Source organism: Bombina bombina, chromosome 4, assembly GCF_027579735.1.
Source record: "Bombina bombina isolate aBomBom1 chromosome 4, aBomBom1.pri, whole genome shotgun sequence".
NCBI classification, from domain to species: Eukaryota; Metazoa; Chordata; class Amphibia; order Anura; family Bombinatoridae; genus Bombina; species Bombina bombina.
Window position 1 is genome coordinate 838,000,077 of NC_069502.1, and position 25,227 is coordinate 838,025,303.

General features: G+C 41.3%; 1 protein-coding gene across 1 annotated transcript in view; it reads right to left on the bottom strand.

The window, feature by feature from the left end:
* LOC128657212 (zinc finger protein 260-like) overlaps nucleotides 1-24,597 on the bottom strand; it is an 80,376-nt gene extending 55,779 nt beyond the window's left edge. The window contains exons 1-5 of the mRNA XM_053711469.1: nucleotides 24,535-24,597; nucleotides 17,704-17,859; nucleotides 14,327-14,434; nucleotides 12,618-12,722; nucleotides 8,862-8,975 (exon numbers count right to left, since the gene is read on the bottom strand). Of these exons, the coding sequence (XP_053567444.1) occupies nucleotides 8,862-8,975; nucleotides 12,618-12,722; nucleotides 14,327-14,434; nucleotides 17,704-17,755 (379 nt within the window). The 5' untranslated portion in view covers nucleotides 17,756-17,859; nucleotides 24,535-24,597. The remainder of the gene's footprint in view (nucleotides 1-8,861; nucleotides 8,976-12,617; nucleotides 12,723-14,326; nucleotides 14,435-17,703; nucleotides 17,860-24,534) is intronic.
* Between the last annotated feature and the right edge of the window lie 630 nt (nucleotides 24,598-25,227).

Genomic DNA, 25,227 nt, shown 5'->3' on the forward strand with positions numbered 1-25,227 from the left:
AAGAGCTAAGAACCTGGCTTATAAGGATTTAATCTATTCTGAAATTTCTCATATAAATCCTCTCTCACTTACTTTGTAAACACTAGTAAAGGATAAAGAATCTGAGTTATCCAAATAGTGTTTTACATATCTTTAGTAACTGACTCTCTGTTATCTATCTGTGTATTCATAAAAAGTTGGTACATGGATTTAAATAACTAAAGAGCTACAAAATATTTATAACTATATAGAGGGTATCACTAACACTAGAATAAGATAACACAAAGAAAGAAATTAATTTATCAGGTAAATTCTTACATAAATTATGTTTTCTTTCATGTAATTAGCAAGAGTCCATGAGCTAGTAACGTATGGGATAGAAATACCTAAGATATGGAACTCTACGCAAGAGTCACTAGAGAGGGAGGGATAAAATAAAAAAACAGCCATTTTCCACTGAAAAAATAATCCACAACCCAAATTATAAGTTTATTCTTTAATGACAAGAAAAACTTAAAACATCAGCAGAAGAATCAAACTGAAACAGCTGCCTGAAGAACTTTTCTACCAAAAACTGCTTCTGAAGAAGCAAATACATCAAAGCGGTAGAATTTAGTAAATGTATGCAAAGAGGACCAAGTTGCCACTTTGCAAATCTGATCAACTGAAACTTCATTCTTAAAAGCCCACGAAGTGGAAAATGATCTCGAAGAATGAGCTGTAATTCTCTGAGGCGGGGTCTGACCCGACTCCAAATAAGCTTGAAGAATCAAAATCTTTAACCAAGAAGCCAAGGAAATAGCAGAAGCCTTCTGACCTTTTCTAGGACCAAAAAAATAACAAATAGACTAGAAGTCTTCTTGAAATCTTTAGTAGCTTCAATATAATATTTCAAAGATCTCACCACATCCAAAGAATGTAAGGATCTCTCCAAAGAATTCTTAGGATTAAGACACAAGGAAGGGACAACAATTTCTCTACTAATGTTGTTAGAATTCACAACCTTAGGCAAAAATTTAAATGAAGTCCTCAAAACCGCCTTATCCTGATGAAAAATCAGAAAAGGAGATTCACAAGAAAGAGCAGAAAGATCAGAAACTCTTCTAGCAGAAGAGATAGCCAAAAGGAACAACACTTTCCAAGAAAGAGGTTTAATGTCCAAAGAAGGCATAGGCTCAAATGGAGGAGCCTGTAACGCCTTTAAAACCAAATTAAGGTTCCAAGGACGAGAAATTGATTTAATGGCAGGCTTAATATGAACTAAAGCCTGTACAAAACAGTGAATATCAGGAAGTTTAGCAATCTTTCTGTGAAATAAAACAGAAAGAGCAGAGATTTGTCCCTTCAAAGAATTTGCAGACAAACCCTTATCCAAACCATCCTGAAGAAACTGTAAAATACTAGGAATTCTAAAAGAATGCCAAGAGAATTTATGAGAAGAACACCATGAAATGTAAGTCTTCCAAACTCGATAATAAATCTTTCTAGAGAGATTTACGAGCTTGCAATATAGTATTAATCACTGAGTCAGAGAAAGCTCTAAGACTTAGCACTAAGCGTTTAATTTCCATACCTTCAAATTTAATGATTTGAGATCCTGATGGAAAAACGGACCTTAAAATAGAAGGTCGGCCTTAAAGGATTACAAACTTTTCAAATTTTTGGTCTAAATAAAACACATATTCTAAATCACTTTTATAAAATAAAAATAACCAACCTCAAACTCTTGCAATCGAAACGTCACTTACTTCTAAAAGCATTTTAAATTTTTCGTCTATAACGTCATGTAATCCAGCCCACAATTTTAGCACCTACGTGTATGTAAAAGTAAACCAATAGTTTTCTCTGCTTTTGCATCTCATTATATTACAAATTAGTACACAATCGCATGCGCACAAAATCGGCCCAAATAGCGATTGCGCATATTGTCAGACTGAAGCCGTAATTACAAGCAACTCATTGGGAATAACGCCTGCGCATTCTTAATCGCAATCGATGCGATCGTGTATCCAGGCTTTCTATGCTGAAATAAAAAAACATAATCATATAAAATTCTAATTATATTGCTATTAAAATAATATACTTCACAATTTGATATATATTGTACGATTTCAATAATTTGTAATGATGCTCGTTATAGCTAGGGAGATTCTGCTAGACTTACCTATCAATGCGCTCAAGGATCTTATTATGTAAGATCGATAGAGCGTGTCTTCTTTGTCGGAGCCGGTCTGGAAAGGAGTGACGTTGCGCAATCTCGCGCATGCGCTGTTCAAAATACGCCCAACATCTTCAAACTGCAGTTTGCACACCGGATTGGATAACAGCGGCAGATACCCACAAAGTGGGTTTGGAAAAATGTATTTATTACAAATAAGATTGCAGCGATCAGGTAGGGAAGTGTTAATGACATCCTATGTAAAAAATGTTTAAAACGAATAAAATAAAATATTAAAGCTAAATTACATTGAACTTACAGTGGTCCTTTAATGGAAGTGGCCAAGGTTGGCAACTGGACATCCGAACAAGATCCACATACCAAAACCTGTGTGGCCATGCTGGAGCCACCAGCAACACAAACGATTGTTCCATGATGATTTTGGAGATCACTCTTGGAAGAAGAACTAAAGGCGGGAAAATGTAAGCAGGATGATAACACCAAAGCAGTGTCAGCGCATCCACTGCTTCCGCCCGAACATCCCTGGACCTGGACAGGTATCTGGGAAGTTTCTTGTTTAGATGAGAGGCCATCAGATCTATCTCTGGAAGACCCCACATCTGAACAATCTGAGAAAACACATCTGGATGGAGAGACCACTCCCCTGGATGTAAAGTCTGACGGCTGAGATAATCCGCCTCCCAATTGTCTACACCTGGAATATGCACCGCAGAGATTAGACAGGAGCTGGATTCCGCCCAAGTAAGTATCCGAGATACTTCTTTCATAGCTTGGGGACTGTGAGTCCCACCCTGATGATTGACATATGCCACAGTTGTGATATTGTCTGTCTGAAAGCAAATAAATGGTTCTCTCTTCAACAGAGTTCTAAAATATTGATTGGTAATCTCGCCTCTTGAGATTTCTAAAACCCTTCCACTGTCAGAGATCCCGAAACAGCTCCCCAACCTGAAAGACTTGCATCTGTAGTGATCACAGTCCAGTTTGGCCAAACAAAGGAAGCCCCTTGAACTAAACGCTGGTGATTTAACCACCACGTCAGAGAGTGTCGAACATTGGGATTTAAGGATATTAATTGTGATATCTTTGTATAATCCCTGCACCATTGAGTCAGCATACAAAACTGGAGAGGTCTCATGTGAAAACGAGCAAAAGGAATTGCGTCCGATGCTGCAGTCATGAGGCCTAAAACTTCCATGCACATAGCCACTGAAGGGAATGGCTGAGACTGAAGGTGCCAACAGGCTGCAACCAATTTCAAACGTCTTTTGTCTGTTAGAGAAAAACTCATGGACACTGAATCTATCTGGAAACCTAAAAAGGTGACCCTTGTCTGAGGAATCAAGAAACTTTTTGGTAAATTGATCCTCCAACCATGTTTTTGAAGAAACAACACTAGTTGATTAGTGTGAGATTCTGCAGAACGTAAAGACTGAGCTAGTACCAAGATATCGTCCAAATAAGGAAACACCGCAATACTGTGCTCTCTGATTACAGAGAGTAGGTCACCTAAAACCTTTGAAAATATTCTTGAAGCTGTTGCTAGGCCAAATGGAAGAGCAACAAATTGGTAATGCTTGTCTAGAAAAGAGAATCTCAGGAACTGATAATGTTCTGGATGAATCGGAATATGAAGGTATGCATCCTGCAAGTCTATTGTGGACATATAATGTCCTTGCTGAACAAAAGTCAGAATAGTCCTTATAGTCACCATCTTGAAAGTTGGTACTCTTACATAACGATTCAAAATGTTCAGATCCAGAACTGGTCTGAATGAATTTTCCTTCTTTGGGACAATGAATAGATTTGAATAAAACCTCAGACCTTGTTCCTGAAAAGGAACTGGCATGATTACCCCTGAAGACTCCAGGTCTGAAACACACTTCAGGAAAGCCTGATCTTTTACTGGATTTGCTGGGATGCGTGAGAGAAAAAAATCTTCTCACAGGAGGTCTTACTCTGAATCCCATTCGATACCCTTGAGAGACAATGCTCTGAATCCATTGATTTTGGACAGAATTTATCCAAAAATCCTTGAAAAACCTTAACCTGCCCCCTACCAGCTGAACTGGAATGAGGGCCGCACCTTCATGCGGACTTAGGGGCTGACTGTTTTTTTTTTTAAAAGGCTTGGATTTATTCCAATTTGAGGAAGGCTTCCAATTGGAAACAGATTCCTTGGGGGAAGGATTAGAGTTTTGTTCCTTATTTTGACGAAAGTAACGATAACGGTTCGAAGCCTTAGATTTACCTTTAGGTTTTTTATCCTGAGGTAGAAAAACTCCCTTTCCCCTAGTAACAGTTGAAATAATAGAATCCAACTGAGAACCAAATAAATTATTACGTTGGAAAGAAAGAGATAGTAATCTAGACTAAGATGTCATATCAGCATTCCACGATTTAAGCCATAAAGCTCTTCTAGCTAAAATTGCTAAAGACATGAATCTAACATCGATTTTGATAATATCAAAAATGGCATCACAAATAAAATGATTAGCATGTTGCAGTAAGCGAACAATGCTAGACATGTCAGGATCCAATTCTTGTTGCGCTAAATTCTCCAACCAAAAAGTTGATGCAGCCACAACAGCCAAAGAAATTGCAGGCCTGAATATAAATAGGCTTTCCTTAGATAAGATTAAAGTTTCCTATCTTTAAAGGATCTTTAAAAGAAGTACTATCTTCCATAGGAATAGTAGTACGTTTAGCAAGAGTAGAAATAGCCCCATCAACCTTGCAGGTCTTTTCCCAAAACTCTATAGAAATTGCTGGTAAAGGATACAATTTTTTTAAACCTTGAAGAAGGAATAAAAGGAGTACCTGGCTTATTCCATTCTTTAGAAATCATATCAGAAATAGCATCAGGAATAGGAAAAACCTCTGGAGTAACCACAGGAGGTTTAAAAACAGCATTTAAACGTTTACTAGTCTTAACGTCAAGAGGACTGGCTTCCTCAATATCTAAAGTAATTAACACTTCTTTTAACAAAGAACGAATATACTCCATTTTAAATAAATAAGTAGATTTGTCAGTGTCAATATCTGAGGAAGGATCTTCTGAATCAGATAGATCCTCATCAGAGGAGGATAATTCAGTATGTTGTCGGTCATTTGAAAATTCATCAACTTTATGAGAAGTTTTAAAAGACCTTTTACGTTTATTAGAAGGCGGAAATGCAGACAAAGCCTTCTGAATAGAATCAGTAACAAATTCTTTAAAATTCATAGGTATATCATGTACATTAGAAGTTGAAGGAACTGAAACCGGCAATGTACTATTACTGATGGATATATTGTCTGCATGTTATAGTTTATCATGACAACTATTACAAATGACATTCGGAGATATAATTTCCACAATCAAAAAACTTACAACAAATGCACTTAGAACCAATGTCAGGCAGCAAAGTTCCAACAGATACTTCTGAGACAGGATCAGATTGTGACATCTTGCAAAATGTAAAAGAAAAAAACAACATATAAAGCAAAATTATCAATTTCCTTATATGACAGTTTCAGGAATGGGAAAAAAATGCAAATAGCATAGACCTCTGACATAGAAAAAGGCAAGAGGCAAATAGCAATGGGGTAATAAATTAATAAAAAATTATGGCGGCAAGTATGACGCACAACGTGACTGAAATTTTTTTGGCGCCAACAATATCTGGAAATGACACACTTGCGTCACTAACGACGCAACCCTGTGTAAGGACTGGGCGTCAACTACGACGCCGGAAATGACGAATTAGCGTCAACGGACATACTTTCGCGCCAAAAAAGTCTTGCACCAAGAATGACGCAATAAAGTCTAGCATTCGCCGCACCCGTGGGTCTAGTACTGCCCGCAATTTGCAAGAAAAATATAGTCAATCTGAAAAAAAGACTAAACCCCAGGTAAGAAAAAATATTTCTTAAAATGTTTATTTTCCCCAAATATGAAACTGACAGTCTGCACAAGGAAATACATGAACCTGACTCATGGCAAATATAAGTACAATACATATATTTAGAGCTTTATATAAATGCATAAAGTGCCAAACCATAGCTGGGGTGTCTTAAGTAATAAAAAACATACAAAAAGACACAGATTCACATAAAGCAGATAGCCAAACCAGTACTGAAACAGTTATCAGTAGAGGTAATGGTATATGAGAGTATATCGTCGATCTGAAAAGGGAGGTAGGAAATGAATCTCTATGACCGATAACAGAGAACCTATGAAATAGATCCCCGTTAGGAAGACCATTGCATTCAATAGGTGATACTCTCTTCACATCCCTCTGACATTCGCTGTACTCTGAGAGGAATCGGGCTTCAAAATGCAGAGAAGCGCATGTCAACGTAGAAATCTTAGCACAAACTTACTTCACCACATCCATAGGAGGCAAAGTTTGTAAAACTGAATTGTGGGTGTGGTGAGGGGTGTATTTATAGGCATTTTGAGGTTTGGGAAACTTTGCCCCTCTTGGTAGGATTGTATATCCCATACGTCACTAGCTCATGGACTCTTGACAATTACATGAAAGAAATGGTCTATGATCAGGTGCTGGACTGGAATGGACACAAAGGTGTATATGTAAGTGTTTTTATTTATATATGTGTATAAATATACCGAAGTCTATGCAGAAAGTGAATCAGCAATGTCACGCTATCTCACCTCCAGATGTTACCGCACCTGAGTCTTTGGCTCTTGCAAGAACATTTTACTTTCAACTTGTAATATAAGTACAAGAATAGGAGCCCTATACAGGGAGTGCAGAATTATTAGGCAAGTTGTATTTTTGAGGATTAATTTTATTATTGAACAACAACCATGTTCTCAATGAACCCAAAAAACTCATTAATATCAAAGCTGAATAGTTTTGGAAGTAGTTTTTAGTTTGTTTTTAGTTATAGCTATTTTAGGGGGATATCTGTGTGTGCAGGTGACTATTACTGTGCATAATTATTAGGCAACTTAACAAATAACAAAAATATACCCATTTCAATTATTTATTTTTACCAGTGAAACCAATATAACATCTCAACATTCACAAATATACATTTTTGACATTCAAAAACAAAACAAAAACAAATCAGTGACCAATATAGCCACCTTTCTTTGCAAGGACACTCAAAAGCCTGCCATCCATGGATTCTGTCAGTGTTTTGATCTGTTCACCATCAACATTGCATGCAGCAGCAACCACAGCCTCCCAGACACTGTTCAGAGAGGTGTACTGTTTTCCCTCCTTGTAAATCTCACATTTGATGATGGACCACAGGTTCTCAATGGGGTTCAGATCAGGTGAACAAGGAGGCCATGTCATTAGATTTTCTTCTTTTATACCCTTTCTTGCCAGCCACGCTGTGGAGTACTTGGACGCGTGTGATGGAGCATTGTCCTGCATGAAAATCATGTTTTTCTTGAAGGATGCAGACTTCTTCCTGTACCACTGCTTGAAGAAGGTGTCTTCCAGAAACTGGCAGTAGGACTGGGAGTTGAGCTTGACTCCATCCTCAACCCCAAAAGGCCCCACAAGCTCATCTTTGATGATACCAGCCCAAACCAGTACTCCACCTCCACCTTGCTGGCGTCTGAGTCGGACTGGAGCTCTCTGCCCTTTACCAATCCAGCCACGGGCCCATCCATCTGGCCCATCAAGACTCACTCTCATTTCATCAGTCCATAAAACCTTAGAAAAATCAGTCGAGATATTTCTTGGCCCAGTCTTGACGTTTCAGCTTGTGTGTCTTGTTCTGTGGTGGTCGTCTTTCAGCCTTTCTTACCTTGGCCATGTCTCTGAGTATTGCACACCTTGTGCTTTTGGGCACTCCAGTGATGTTGCAGCTCTGAAATATGGCCAAACTGGTGGCAAGTGGCATCTTGGCAGCTGCACGCTTGACTTTTCTCAGTTCATGGGCAGTTATTTTGCGCCTTGGTTTTTCCACACGCTTCTTGCGACCCTGTTGACTATTTTGAATGAAACGCTTGATTGTTCGATGATCACGCTTCAGAAGCTTTGCAATTTTAAGAGTGCTGCATCCATCTGCGAGATATCTCACTATTTTTGACTTTTCTGAGCCTGTCAAGTTCTTCTTTTGACCCATTTTGCCAAAGGAAAAGAAGTTGCCTAATAATTATGCACACCTGATATAGGGCGTTGATGTCATTAGACCACACCCCTTCTAATTACAGAGATGCACATCACCTAATATGCTTAATTGGTAGTAGGCTTTCGAGCCTATACAGCTTGGAGTAAGACAACATGCATAAAGAGGATGATGTGGTCAAAATACTCATTTGCCTAATAATTCTGCACTCCCTGTAGATTTAACTTGAGCGGAGTTAGCACTAAATACTGATTATAGTTTTGCACTTCATTTGTAATCTAATCCTTAGTTATTCATACAAAAGCTGTTCACTAACACGTGTCTGCTGTTTAACCGTCTGAGAAAATATAATGGTTATTAACATGAGACAAAATGACACCATCACAGAATATTCCCTTTACTTAACGACAGACTACCCTGTACGTCCGTGGTCATTAAGGGTTTAACTAGCGCAACTTTGTCGGCAGTGGTAAAGCTGTGCTAGGACTGCAGGCCTTACTTCCGGAGGCATACAAATCTAGCGCAGACCTATATTTTGTTTGGGGGTATGTCAACCACTGCTGATGCACAGGGTACATTTGTGGTTAAGGTATTAATCAGTGCTTATCACCTGTAGCTGTATTTATAGGAACTTCATCCTCCTCAGTCTTCACGTGATTAGATAAATATGGTTTTTCTCTGTGCTCAACTTCTGAGCTATCTGAAGGCGTCACATTCTTATGGCCTGTACGGTAAGAATACATGCATATGTGTAAGTTGTTTGTAGTACTCATGGGATGTATTAATGTATCTCTCATTATATATAAATAAAAATCATGTGATGACCCAAAAATTGCTAAGTGCACACAATATACGTACACACTCAGCTTTAACCCACGTACCTCACACACAATATATGTGCACACTCATCTTTAACCCACGTACCTCAAACACAATATATGTGCACACTCACATGTAACCCACATACCTCACACAATATATGTGCACACTCACCTGTAACCTACGTACCTCACACACAATATATGTGCACACTCACCTGTAACCTACATACCTCACACACAATATATGTGCACACTCACCTGTAACCAACGTACCTCACACAAAATATATGTGCACACTCACCTGTACCCTACGTACCTCACATACAATATATGTGCACACTCACCTGTACCCTACGTACCTCACACACAATATATGTGCACACTCAAATGTAACCCACGTACCTCACACACAATATATGTGCACACTCACATGTAACCCACGTACCTCACACACAATATATGTGCACACTCACCTGTAACCTACGTACCTCACACACAATATATGTGCACACTTACCTGTAACCTACGTACCTCACACACAATATATGTGCACACTCACCTGTAGCCTACGTACCTCACACACAATATTTGTGAACACTCAGCTCTAACCCACATACCTCACACACACTATTTGTGCACACTCACCTGTAACCCATGTACCTCACACACAATACACAGTATGTGCACACTCATCAGTAACCCACATACCTCACACACACAATATATATGCATGCTCACCAGTGAACCACATACCTCACACACAATATATGTGCACACTTAACTGTAACCCACGTACCTCACACACAATAAAATGTGCACACTCACCTGTAACCCACATACCTCACATTCAATATATGTGCACACTCAGCTGCAACACACATACCTCACACACAATATATGTGCACACTCAGCTTTAACCCACAATATATGGGAACATTTAGCTGTAACCCACATACCTCACACAATATATGTGCACACTCACCTGTAACAAACGTACCTCACACACAATATATGTGCACACTCACCTGTAACCTACGTACCTCACACACAATATATGTGCACACTCACCAGTAACCCACATACCTCACACACAATATTTGTGAACACTCAGCTTTAACCCACGTACCTCACACAATATATGTGCACACTCACCAGTAACCCACACATCTCACACACAATATTTGTGCACACTCACCTGTAACCCATGTACCTCACATACAATATATGTGCACACTAACCTGTAAACCACATACCTAACACACAATATACAGTATGTGCACACTCATCAGTAACCCACATACCTCATACACAATATATGTGCACACTCAGCTGTAACCTACGTACCTCCCACATATGTGCATAATCACCTGTAACCCATGCACCTCACATACAACATATGAACACATTCACATGTAACCCATGTACCTCATACACAATATAAGTGCACACTCACCAGTAACCCACATACCTTATACACAATATATGTGCACACTCACCAGTAACCCACATACCTTATACACAATATATGTGCACACTCACCAGTAACCCACATACCTCATACACCAGTGCTTTCCAAACTGTGTGTCGTGACCCATTAGTGTGTCGGTAGCAGTGTGTAGGTGTGTCCCAGCTTCAGCAAAAAAAAAAATTTGAATTAAAAAATTTTTTTTAATTTTTTTTTAGTTTTCGACTTTCCTCATGCCTGCTACGCATATCACGTGGTTGACACGTGAATGATACCTAGTGGGTCACAGATCATCTTAACCTATTGGCGCAGCTCAGTGGGAACTGAAACTATTACCATTTGTAGCTTTGGCTCCTGACTGCACGTGTAGTCTCGTCAATCGACTCATGACTGCATGTGTAGTCAGTGAGTGGGACAGCAGTGTATTTGCAGCGCAGGCAATAGTCAGTCAGACTCGCAGAGCTCTGAGGGCGGCAGCTTAAATGCTGAGCTGAAGTCAGAAGTCAAAGTGTTTTAGTGCATTGCTGCTCCTGCTCTTGATATATGGATAGGAAGTGGAAGCTTAAAAATGCTTGATGATGAAATGCGAGTGACTTTATCTAATATTCCACCACATTTTCAAAAACTGTGTTCATCCCATCAACCTCATACATCCTATTAAAACAGTAAGTAGCTATTGGTGTTACATTTTTTTTTTATTCTTGCACATACATACTTGTTAATACATTTCATTATTATATCATTTATGTATGTGTCCGTATCTCTTAAAACAAGTTAGTTTAACCTCCTGTTTGCTAGTACAACTGAATTACTGTGTCATGAAATGATGTAGGTTTAGTCACCAACATGAAAAGTTTTGAAAGCTCTGTCATACACAATATATGTGCACACTCACCTGTAAGCCTACCTCATACACAATATATGTGCACACTCACCTGTAAGCCTACCTCATACACAATATATGTGCACTCACCTCTAACCCATGTACCTCAGACATACACAATATATGTGCAGTCACCTCTAACCCATGTACCTCATACACAATATATGTGCACAATCAGCTGTAACCCTACCTCATAAAAAATATATGTGCACACTCACCTGTAACCCTACCTCATACACAATATATGTGCACACTCACCTGTAACCCTACCTCATACACAATATGTGTGCACTCACCTCTAACCCTACCTCATACACAATATGTGTGCACTCACCTCTAACCCATGTACCTCATACACAATATATGTGCACAATCAGCTGTAACCCACATACCTCATACACAATATACAGTATGTGCACACTCACCTGTAACTCTACCTCATACACAATATATGTGCACTCACCTGTAACCCACGTACCTCATACACAATATATGTGCACAATCAGCTGTAACCCCCATAACTCATACACAATATACAGTATGTGCACACTCACCTGTAACCCACGTACCTCATACACAATATATGTGCACTCACCTGTAACCCACGTACCTCATACACAATATATGTGCACTCACCTGTAACCCACGTACCTCATACACAATATATGTGCACTCACCTGTAACCCACGTACCTCATACACAATATATGTGCACTCACCTGTAACCCACGTACCTCATACACAATATATGTGCACTCACCTGTAACCCACGTACCTCATACACAATATATGTGCACTCACCTGTAACCCACGTACCTCATACACAATATATGTGCACTCACCTGTAAACCAAGTACCTCATAGACAATATATGTGCACAATCAGCTGTAACCCACATACCTCATACACAACATAAATACACACTCACACACAACCTACGTGCATACTAACCTGTAACCCACATACCTCACACACAACACTCACGCTACCTTCATCCCTAAGACACAACATAAACACAGACACTCACCTGTAAACCTGGATCCATGTGACACAACACACATGCACACTCACATGTAAACCATATCCGTCAGACAAAACATACATGAACACTTACCTGTCCTACTTCCCTCCACCACAACATATGTGCACACTCACCTGACTCCTGTGTCCCTCGGACACAACACACGGGCACACTCACCTTGACTGATGCTGTCACTGGTTTCCTCATCTGGTGTTTCCAGCTGATGCCTCACACACAGATCTTCTGTTATCTCAACTTTCACTATATCAGCGTAATCTTCATCTGTACAAATAAAGCAGATTCAGTTTTTATATCACATGATCTAGTTTTTATAACATAAAACAGCTTGTGTATTTCCCAGACAGACAATAGCACCAAATTCACACAGTCTCCTCCTTTTCCCTCTCATCCTTTTTTTACCGTGAGCCTTTATGATCCAGTATAAAACTACAACATGAACTAAACAAGGGTTAAACTCATTGTGTTATCTGCACTTATAAACCAGACAGTAAACTACAAGGGAGAGCAGTAACTGTGTGCACAGCCCCGGCAGACTCTCACGTATTACTACTCACCGGCAGTGAGGGAGAGCAGTAAGTAACTGTGTGCACAGCCCCGGCAGACTCTCACGTATTACTACTCACCGGCAGGGAGAGAGAGCAGTAAGTAACTGTGTGCACAGCCCCGGCATACTCTCACGTATTACTACTCACCGGCAGGGAGGGAGAGCAGTAAGTAACTGTGTGCACAGCCCCAGCAGACTCTCACGTATTACTACTCACCGGCAGGGAGGGAGAGCAGTAAGTAACTGTGTGCACAGTCCCGGCAGACTCTCACGTATTACTACTCACCGGCAGGGAGGGAGAGCAGTAAGTAACTGTGTGCACAGACCCGGCAGACTCTCACGTATTACTACTCACCAGCAGGGAGGGAGAGCAGTAAGTAACTGTGTGCACAGTCCCTGCAGACTCTCACGTATTACTACTCACCGGCAGGGAGGGAGAGCAGTAAGAAACTGTGTGCACAGCCCCGGCAGACTCTCACGTATTACTACTCACCGGCAGGGAGGGAGAGCAGTAAGTAACTGTGTGCACAGCCCCGGCAGACTCTCACGTATTACTACTCACCAGCAGGGAGGGAGAGCAGTAAGTAACTGTGTGCACAGCCCCGGCAGACTCTCACGTATTACTACTCACCAGCAGGGAGGGAGAGCAGTAAGTAACTGTGTGCACAGTCCCTGCAGACTCTCACGTATTACTACTCACCGGCAGGGAGGGAAAGCAGTAAGAAACTGTGTGCACAGCCCCGGCAGACTCTCACGTATTACTACTCACCGGCAGGGAGGGAGAGCAGTAAGTAACTGTGTGCACAGCTCCGGCAGACTCTCACGTATTACTACTCACCGGCAGGGAGGGAGAGCAGTAAGTAACTGTGTGCACAGCCCCGGCAGACTCTCACGTATTACTACTCACCGGCAGGGAGGGAGAGCAGTAAGTAACTGTGTGCACAGCCCTGGCAGACTCTCACGTATTACTACTCACCGGTAGGGAAGGAGAGCAGTAAGTAACTGTGTGCACAGCCCCGGCAGACTCTCACATATTACTACTCACCGGCAGGGAGGGAGAGCAGTAAGTAACTGTGTGCACAGCCCCGGCAGACTCTCACGTATTACTACTCACCGGCAGGGAGGGAGAGCAGTAAGTAACTGTGTGCACAGCCCCGGCAGATTCTCACGTATTACTACTCACCGGCAGGGAGGGAGAGCAGTAAGTAACTGTGTGCACAGCCCCGGCAGACTCTCACGTATTACTACTCACCGGCAGGGAGGGAGAGCAGTAAGTAACTGTGTGCACAGCCCCGGCAGACTCTCACGTATTACTACTCACCGGCAGGGAGGGAGCAATGTATTTCAGTCTGATGACTATTCATGTCATCTGTCTCATCCTCTTCCTTCACATTTAATAGCCCAGTGCCCGGGTTTTCCTCTAGACGCCCTGTAATTACAGCAGGAAGTTACCTGATAGAGCACGGTACAGGGTGTAACATAAACTTATATAACAGCAGTTTGTACGTTCTGGTTTATTACACAATTAGTGAAAGCCTAATCATTTAGCTAATAGTAACACATAAATAAATCAATCAGGAGAGTGTTTGTGTCTGGAGCACACATGGCAGCAGTTTTGCAGGAATGTTATCCATTTACAAGAGCCCTAGATGGCAGCACTATTTCCTGCTCCAGACACCTACCTAGGTATCTCTTCAACAAAGAATATCATAGGAACAAAACACATTTGATGATAGAAATAAAATGGAAACCTTTTTTTAAAACTGTATTATCTGAATTACAAAAGAAAAATGTTGGGTTTTCAATCCCTTTAAAGGTTAATAAGAACGAGCTATGGGTAAAAATAAACCAGCATCTTGGAAAAGTGTAGTTATTTTGTATGTAACTCCTTGATCTAACACTCTCTGGTAAATGACCTTACATGAGAGTCTATACCAGAGCACTGTGAGGTTTTACATGAGTGATATAATAAAAGCTACACAAATAAACCTAAAGGAAGAGCTTGGTGTCTTTTACTTTTGTATCTGTACACAACTAACAGTTGTGGTTTGTGATATACACAATACAGGGCTAAGCAGGTGATCCTAATAGAGGTCTCTGCATGCAGTAAACCCGGGAAGCTGGATAGCTAATAACACGGTATGAGAATTAGTCAGAATTAGTGCCATTTACAAAGGAGAAAAGGCCATCTCAGAACTACATAAAACTGGCAAATAGGAAGCAGCGTGTTGTGCGCAGCAGAGAGATCAGACAGACAAGCAGGATACTAGTGACAGGAAGTACCGGCTAGACACCATCACAATATTAGCAGCACCTCCAGCACCGCACATACTTCTGCCCCCAGCTCCGCACTGAAGAGCTGCACCATATTGTATATAATAAGTTTATGTAACCAGCGGTAACAGACTATTAGCTGCCTCAGTGCCGCACATACTTCTGCCCCAGCTACGCACTGAAGAGCTGCACCATATTGTATATAATAAGTTTATGTAACCAGCGGTAACAGAATATTAGCTGCCTCAGTGCTGCACATACTTCTGCCCCCAGCTACGCACTGAAGAGCTGCACCATATTGTATATAATAAGTTTATGTAACCAGTGGTAACAGAATATTAGATGCCTCAGCGCCGCACATACTTCTGCCCCCAGCTACACACTGAAGAGCTGCACCATATTGTATATAATACGTTTATGTAACCAGCGGTAACAGAATATTAGCTGCCTCAGTGCCGCACATACTTCTGCCCCCAGCTACGCACTGAAGAGCTGCACCATATTGTATATAATACGTTTATGTAACCAGCGGTAACAGAATATTAGCTGCCTCAGCGCTGCACATACTTCTGCCCCCAGCACTGAAGAGCTGCACCATATTGTATATAATACGTTTATGTAACCAGCGGTAACAGAATATTAGCTGCCTCAGCGCCACACATACTTCTGCACCAGCTACGCACTGAAGAGCTGCACCATATTGTATATAATACGTTTATGTAACCAGCGGTAACAGAATATTAGCTGCCTCAGCGCTGCACATACTTCTGCCCCCAGCACTGAAGAGCTGCACCATATTGTATATAATACGTTTATGTAACCAGCGGTAACAGAATATTAGCTGCCTCAGCGCCACACATACTTCTGCACCAGCTACGCACTGAAGAGCTGCACCATATTGTATATAATAAGTTTATGTAACCAGCGGTAACAGAATATTAGCTGCCTCAGCGCCGCACATACTTCTGCCCCCAGCTACACACTGAAGAGCTGCACCATATTGTATATAATACGTTTATGTAACCAGCGGTAACAGAATATTAGCTGCCTCAGTGCCGCACACACTTCTGCCCCCAGCACTGAAGAGCTGCACCATATTGTATATAATACGTTTATGTAACCAGTGGTAACAGAATATTAGCTGCCTCAGTGCCGCACATACATCTGCCCCCAGCTACACACTGAAGAGCTGCACCATATTGTATATAATAAGTTTACGTAACCAGCGGTAACAGAATATTAGCTGCCTCAGTGCTGCACATACTTCTGCCCCCAGCTACACACTGAAGAGCTGCACCATATTGTATATAATAAGTTTATGTAACCAGCGGTAACAGAATATTAGCTGCCTCAGCGCCGCACATACTTCTGCCCCCAGCTACGCACTGAAGAGCAGCACCATATTGTATATAATACGTTTATGTAACCAGCAGTAACAGAATATTAGCTGCCTCAGTGCTGCACATACTTCTGCCCCCAGCTACGCACTGAAGAGCTGTACCATATTGTATATAATAAGTTTATGTAACCAGCGGTAACAGAATATTAGCTGCCTCAGTGCCGCACATACTTCTGCCCCCAGCTACACACTGAAGAGCTGCACCATATTGTATATAATACGTTTATGTAACCAGCGGTAACAGACTATTAGCTGCCTCAGTGCTGCACATACTTCTGCCCCCAGCTACACACTGAAGAGCTGCACCATATTGTATATAATACGTTTATGTAACCAGCGGTAACAGAATATTAGCTGCCTCAGTGCTGCACATACTTCTGCCCCCAGCTACACACTGAAGAGCTGCACCATATTGTATATAATACGTTTATGTAACCAGCGGTAACAGAATATTAGCTGCCTCAGCGCCGCACATACTTCTGCCCCCAGCTACACACTGAAGAGCTGCACCATATTGTATATAATACGTTTATGTAACCAGCGGTAACAGAATATTAGCTGCCTCAGTGCTGCAGACAGTGACGATGTCTGTAGCCGCACACAGCCAGGGTAAAAACAAACAAGCAATGCTTCTTATGTTATTACATTTAACTTGTTCACTTGGTATCCTTTGTTCAAATTTACCACCTTCCCATCACAAAATACCTAAGTATGCTCAGAAGTGTGCACGTGTCTAGAGCACTGTATGTAGAGTGCACTCCTCAGCTTACTTCAGTATACTTTATTGATAAACAATGCTGCCAGCTATAACATTTGCTCCTGTGTCTACCTCAGTATGTTCTCATGACAAGCACTGCTGCCATATATAAAGCTTGCTCCTCAGCCTACCTCAATATGCTCTCATGATAAATACTTCTGCCATATATGCAGCATGCTCCTGTGCCTACCTCAGTATGCTCTCATGACAAGCACTGCTGCCATATATACAGCAAAACCAGGTGACATGCACGTGACGTCCTGCTTACCTCTGTGTGCATCAGGAAGGTCTGAGGTTTGGTTCTCAGTCTTGTCAGACATTGTCTTGTTCAGCAACTGAATTTGTCAGATATTGTTATAATGTTTCTTCTTTACTGGCAAACGCAGTGATCTGTATTGTACGTGATCTTCACAGCAACAGGAGCCTAAACACAGAGAGAGAGAGACAGAGAGAGGGTCTCATGTAGAATTCATTGTCATAGGGGGAGATGCTGTGCATTATGGGTGACAAATACCTGTATCTGAGCATCATACACAAACCAAGATACAACAATCACTCAACTTAGTAATAAAGGGATTAAATTGAATACAACTGATTAATGCAACAGGGGACAATAATTATCCAAAGAACAAATAAAATAATAAACATAATAATAATAATAATATATAATATATATATATACACATGAAGTGTCCTAACAATTAAATAGTTTTATTTATGTCACTAAATGCAGATCTTAATTCCTTTCTTTTCTGATGCATTGGACACCCCTGAGTTGAAGCTTTTTCTAACCATTTGTTCATTTTTATATTTAAATATCAATTCCAGTGCCTTTCTTTTCTGTGAATTACCCACACAAATTATAAGCAGTTTTTTTTTTTTTTTCATAGAACATTTATAGAAACAAATTTGCATTAATAACCAAATATGGCCAAATAAAACATATATAATGCAAAAAAGTTAGATTTTTTTAAGTCATTTTTCTATAACGTACATGATATACAATAGCACAGGAGTTATATCCTCAAGGGCAGTGAATCTTTTTTGAAAGCACGTGTCTAAATTGGTGATAGTACTCCAAAAAAAACAAAATTTATGCTTAACTGATAAATGTATTTATTTATTGACACGATGAGTCCACGGATCATCATTAATTACTGTTGGGAATATAACTCCTGCCCAGCAGGAGGCGGCAAAGAGCACCACAGAAAAGCTGTTAAATATCTCCTCCCTTCCCTCCCACCCCAGTTATTTGACCGAAGTAAAGGAGAGAAAGGAAGAAACAAGGTGCAGAGGTGTCTGAAGTTTATAACATACTAACAACCTGTCTAAATAACAGGGTGGGCTGTGGACTCGTGTCAAGAAATAAATAAATTTATCAGGTAAGCATAAATTTTGTTTTCTTTCTAATGACACGATGGGGCCTATCTATCAAGCTCCGAATAGAGCTTGATGCCCCGTGTTTCTGGCGAGCCTGCAAGCTCACAAAGACCGCTGCTCCATAACCTGTCCGCCTGCTCTGAGCAGGCGGACAGACATCGCCGGAATTAAACACCCTCTTGCTGGCGGCCCATTGGCCGCGAGTCTGCAGGGGGCTGCGTTGCACCAGCAGCTCTTGTGAGCTGCTGGTGCAATGCTGAATATGGAGAGCGTATTGCTCTCCGTATTCAACGAGGTCTGGCGGACCTGATCCGCACTGTCGAATCAGGTCCGCCAGACTTTGGTAAAAAGAGGCCGATGAGTCCACGGATCATCATTAATTACTGTTGGGAATCAATACCCAAGCTAGAGTACACAGATGATAAGGGAGGGACAAACAGAAAACCTAAACGGAAGGCAACACTGCTTGATAAACCTTTCTCCCAAAAGTAGCCTCAGTCGAGGCAAAAGAGTCAAATTTATAGAAGTTTGAAAAAGTGTGAAGAGAGGAACAGGTTGCAGGCTTGCAAATTTGTTCCATAAAGGCTGCATTTTGAATGCCCAGGAAGAGGGAACAACCCTCGCAGAAAAAGCCGTTACTCCCGCGGGAGGCTGCTGTCCAGCAGTTTCATAGGCAAAGCAAATGATACTCTTCAGCCACAAAGTAAAAGAAGTAGCTGTAGCTTTCTGTCCCTTACGTTAAACAGAAGACTGACGAAAATCCCTAGTCGCCTGTAAAAAGAATCTTAGTGCACGTACCACGTCCAGATTGTGTAGAAGCCGTTCCTCCTAAAAAGAAGGATTAGGACACAAGGAAGGAACAACAATCTCCTGATTAATGTTCCGGTCTGAAACTACTTTAGGGAGAAACCCTAATTTAGTACATAAACCCACCTTATCCGATAAAAAATAAGGTAAGGAGACTCATACTGTAATGCCAAGAGCTCTGAAAACTCTACGAACAGATGAAACAGCAACAAGAAACAAAACTTTCCAAGATAACAACTTAATATCTAAGGAAAGCAGCTGCTCAAACGGAGCCCCTTGAAGAACTAAATAATACTCCAAGGAGTAACTGGTTCGAATACAGGCCTGATCCTGACCCAACGATTGTACATCTGGGAGGTCCACCAGACGTTTATGTAACAAAATAGACAAGGCAGCTATTTGACCCTTTAGGGAACTTGACGATAATCCCTTCTCCAAACCTTCTTGGAGAAAGGACATAATTCTAGGAATCCGAACTCTACTCGATGAGTAGCCCTTGGATTCACACCAGTATAAATATTTACGCCATATCTTATGGTAAATTTTCCTAGTCACAGGTTTATAAGCCTGAATCATGGTCTCAATGACCGATTCTGAAAATGTACGCTTGGATAAAATAAAGCACTCATCTTCAAGTAGTCAGCTTCAGAGAAACTAGATTTGGATGAAAGAAGGGTCCTTGAAGTAGATGACATATCCCCCAGGACTGCATACCAAATCCTGCCAGGCCACGCCGGTGTAATGAGGATCACCGACGTCCTCTCCTGCCTCATTCGAGCCATGACTCAAGGAAGAAAGGCAAACGGAGGAAATAGGTATGCAAGACTGAAATTCCAAGGTACCGCCAGAGCGTCTATCAGTACAGCGTGAGGGTTCCTTGACCTCGACCCGTACCTCGGAAGCTTGGCATTCTGTTGAGAAGCCATGAGATCCAATTCCAACTGACCCCATTTGAGAATTAGGCTGGAAAAACACTTCCGGATGGAGTTCCCAGTCCCCCAGGTGAAAGGTCGACCTGCTTAAGAAGTCCGCCTCCCAGATGTCCACTCCTGGAATGTGGATCGCCGACAAACAGCCATTGTGAGTCTCCGCCCACTGAATGATCTTGGCTACCTCTGTCATGGCCAAGGAACTCTGAGTTCCTCCCTGACGGTTGATGTAAGCCATTGAGGTTATATTGCCCAAACTGGAACATAATGAACCGGGCTGAAGCCAACTGAGGCCAGGCCAGGAGAGCATTGAAGATTGCTCTCAATTCCAGAATGTTTATGGGCAGAACAGACTCCGACCGAGTCCATGTTCCCTAGGCCTTTAGAGAGCCCCAGACTGCTCCCCATCCCAGAAGGCTGGCATCTGTTGTCACAATCACCCAGGAAGGTCTGCGGAAGCAGGTTCCCTGGGAGAGATGATCCTGAGGCAACCACCAAAGTAGAGAATCCATTGTCTCCTGCTCCAGTTGTAATCGCAGAGACAGATCTGTATAATCTCCATTCCACTGCCTGAGCATGCTTAAGTGCAGAGGTCTGAGATGGAAACGGGCAAACGGGATAAGCCACATCTCCACGTCCCCAGTGCCTGCTGTAACTGCCCTTATAACGTATCCTCACTCTCAAGGATAATGTCTTTGTGTCCTTAAATATAATAGAGTGCCAATTTTCCTGTGTACATACCCCAGAAAATAAACTTAGCACTTACTTTAGAAATCTGCCCGGCAGTAAGGCAGCTCACCAGGTTTGAGAGGTCCTCTCCCTCACATAGACCTGTGGAAAAAATGATAAAGTCTGAGTAATCTTATTCAGACTTTCAGTATTAGGGCAGCATTAGATATATGGGAGGCGCAGTGAGAATTATGTCCCACCAGTTCCCATTACTTTAAAGCCACCACTGCTCTACTGAAGAAACTGATGTGGACTACGGCTACATCCTATCAGAACAAAAAACACAAGCTTGTGTTATTTAACCAAACAAAAAATAATAAACTCTTGATTGAAGAATCTTTTCAAACACCTAATATTACCACTTCCTTGCTCTAACGTAGGCAAAGAGAATGACTGCGGTGGAAGGGAAGGGAGGAGATATTTAACAGATTTGCTGTGGTGCTCTTTGCCACCTCATGCTGGGCAGGAGTGACATTCCAAGCAGTAATTAATGATGATCCGTGGACTCATTGTGTCATTAGAAAGAAAGTATATTTTGTACTACACTGCAGTGGTTGACGTGTGAAAGAAATAACTAAACCTTTATTATTTCCCATCAACCTCTGCAGCACATCAGGCTTTATGGTTAGTTTTGCAGCACATTGTCCAATTATTAATCCCTACACTGTAGAACTAAAACTAAATGCTGATGAACTGCAGGGGGTGTAGGAGACATCGGTGTTGTATGTATAAAACATTTAAGCTATATTTAAGTAGTTGTGTATTTATCTATAACCATTATCACTAATGTCCTCTACATCCCCTTTATTTGTCTCTCCCACATGCCTCCTCCATGCACCTTATATACAGACACTTAACATTAGAGAGTCTCTCTGCCTCACATACACCACCTTTCCTATAGCACATTATGTAGCAATATACAGGACTATGGAGAGGTTCTATATGTGTTAACAGCACATCACCAGCACTTTATATGTACACATTTAAAGCTATACAGCGGTTTTCAAACTCACACATAAAGTGCCATCTCCAGTACCTTATATAAAGATATATAATATTATAGAGATGTTTCTCCTGCTTCACACATATACCCCCTCCCCAGTACCTTCTACATGAGCATATTAAAGAGGTTCCCTCTGCCTCACATATACACAGCTACCTCTCAGTACCTTACAGATGTAAAATATTATAAAGAGGTTCCCTCTGGCTCACACACATATAGCCCCTCTCCAGTACCTTATATGGGCATGTTAAAGAGGTTCCCTCTGCCTCACATACACGCAGCTACCTCCCAATACCTTACAGATGTATAATATTATAAAGAGGTTCCCTCTGACTCAAATACAGTACATGCAGCTACCTAACCAGTACCTTACAGATTTATAATATTATAAAGAGGTTCCCTTTGACTCACACACATATACCCCCTCCCAAGTATCTTATATAAAGATATATACATTTTATAGAGAGGCTTCTACTGCCTCGCACATATAATGCCCTCCCAGTACCTTCTACATGGGCATATTAGAGAGGCTCTCTCTGACTCACATACACACAGCTATCACCCAGTACCTTATAGATTAATAATATTATAAATAGGTTCCCTTTGAATTACACACATTTAGTTAACTCCCCAGCTCAGTACCTTTTATACAGATATAAAATTATTGAGTGGTTCCCTCAGACTCACACACACAGCATCTTTCCCAGTACCGTATACACAAATTTATTATATTATATGGAGGTTTTCGTTGACTCACAAACTCAACCCCTCCCCAGTACTGTAAATAAAGGTATATAATATTATGGAGGTTCCCTCTACCTCACACACACAGCCCCATCCCTAGTACCTTATATACAAATATGTAATATTATAAAGAGATTCCCTCAGACTCTCTCACACACACAGCTACCTCCCCAGTGCCTTATATGCACACATATGTAATATAGGATAATATAAAGGTTCCATTTTACTCACAAACACAACCCCCTCCCCAGCAACGTATATACAGATACATATTATAGAGAGGTTACTTCTGCCTCATACACTCAGCCCCCTCCCCAATACATTATATACAGATATATAATATTATAGGATCCCTCTGTATCACACATAGCCCCCTCTATAGTACCTTGATATATTATGAGAGGTTACCTCTAACTCACTCATACCCAGCTTCATCCCTCTGGCTCACTCATACACAGCTCTACCTTCAGCACTTTATGTGGGATGTACTAAAAGGAATGACGAGGGTGAATGACAAAATGTAATGCCCATAGACTTCAATGGGATGTAAAGTTAAAAGTGATATAGCAACAAAGCCATACAACATATCAAATAGATATTTACAAGTACAGTAGCATATTCTGAAAGTGAGCATATGAGGGATTATAGCTGCTTTCTATGGAATAACAAGGGTAAATGACAAAATGAAATGTCCATAGACTTTAATGGGATGTAAAGTTAGAAGTGCTATAGCAACAAAACTTTGAGAGATATCAAGAAGATATTTACCAGATATATTTCCTGTGTGCAAATATTTACCATATTCTGATGTGAGATTATATGGGATTACAGCTGCTTTCTATGGAATTACATTTACATTTTAAAAGTCTATGGACATCCCATTTTGTCCTTCACCCTTGTTATGCCATAGAAATCAGCAATAATCCCACATAATCTCACTTTCAGAATATGCTACTGTATCTAGGGAACATATCTGGTAAATATCTACTTGCTATGTCTCATAGCTGTATTGCTATGGCACTTTAAAATTTACATCCAATTAAAGGCTATGGGCATTCTATTTTGTCATTCACCCTTGTCATTCCTTTTAGTACATCCTCTCACAGCCCCCTTCCCAGTACTTAATATGCAGATATATACATTTTATAGAGAGGTTTTGTCGGTCTCACGCAAACACAGACCCCTCTCTAGTACCTTATACAGATATATAATATACAGAGATTCTCTCTGTTTCACACACCCAGTGCCCTCTCCATTAGCTTCTATACATATATAAAATATTATTCCCATTGCCTCACCCACACAGTACTATGTACCTTATATAAAAATATATATTATAGAGAGGTTCCCATTGTCTCACACACACAGCCCCCCCCCCCCCCAGTACCATTTTATAGAGATATTCCCATTGCCTCACACACATACAAACTACTCCTCAGTGCATTATACACAGATAAATAATATTATAGAGGTTTATTCTGCCTCACACATACACTCCTTTTAGTACCTTATCCTCGAGTAGCAGCTAGATCCCCTGCAGCTAAAGGAATGGTAAACTCACAGAAGTCACGTGACTGCAGTGACATCATCAGTCCTTTAACCGGACTGGATCTAGCCGCTACCAGGTATTGTAATAGATGTGATTTAAGAAGGCGTGACAACTAACGTTAGCTGCCTAAGGGTGAGAGGTGAGCTGTGGGTGCAGAGGGGGTAAGAGGGCAAGGAGGGGGCTATGTGCGAGACAGAATGGAGCATAGAGTCTACAAGGGATAGTGTGAGAATTTTAGGGTTGCCACCTGCCCCGGTCTCACCGGGACAGTCCTAGGGTTGCCACCTGCCCCGGTCTCACCGGGACAGTCCCTGTCTGGGAGTGTATGTCCCGTGTCCCGGAAGTAGCTGCCATTGTCCCGCCCTGCCCAGCTTAGCTACCTGTCAATCACATAAATATATATATATATATATTTTTTTTTAATGTTGGGGTGGGGGGCGTGAGATAGAGGGGGCCGCGAGTCTACAGTGGCTGCGGTCAGTGCGGTGTGAGAGAGGGTGTCTTAGAGTCTACAGAGGCTGGGTGTGAGGCAGAGGGGGCTTATAGTCTACAGGGACTGGTTTGTTGGACAGAGCACAGAAGGGGATGGTGTGAGAAGGGGCATAGGGTAAGAATCTGTACAGGGGCTGGGGTGTAAGACAGAGGAGACTG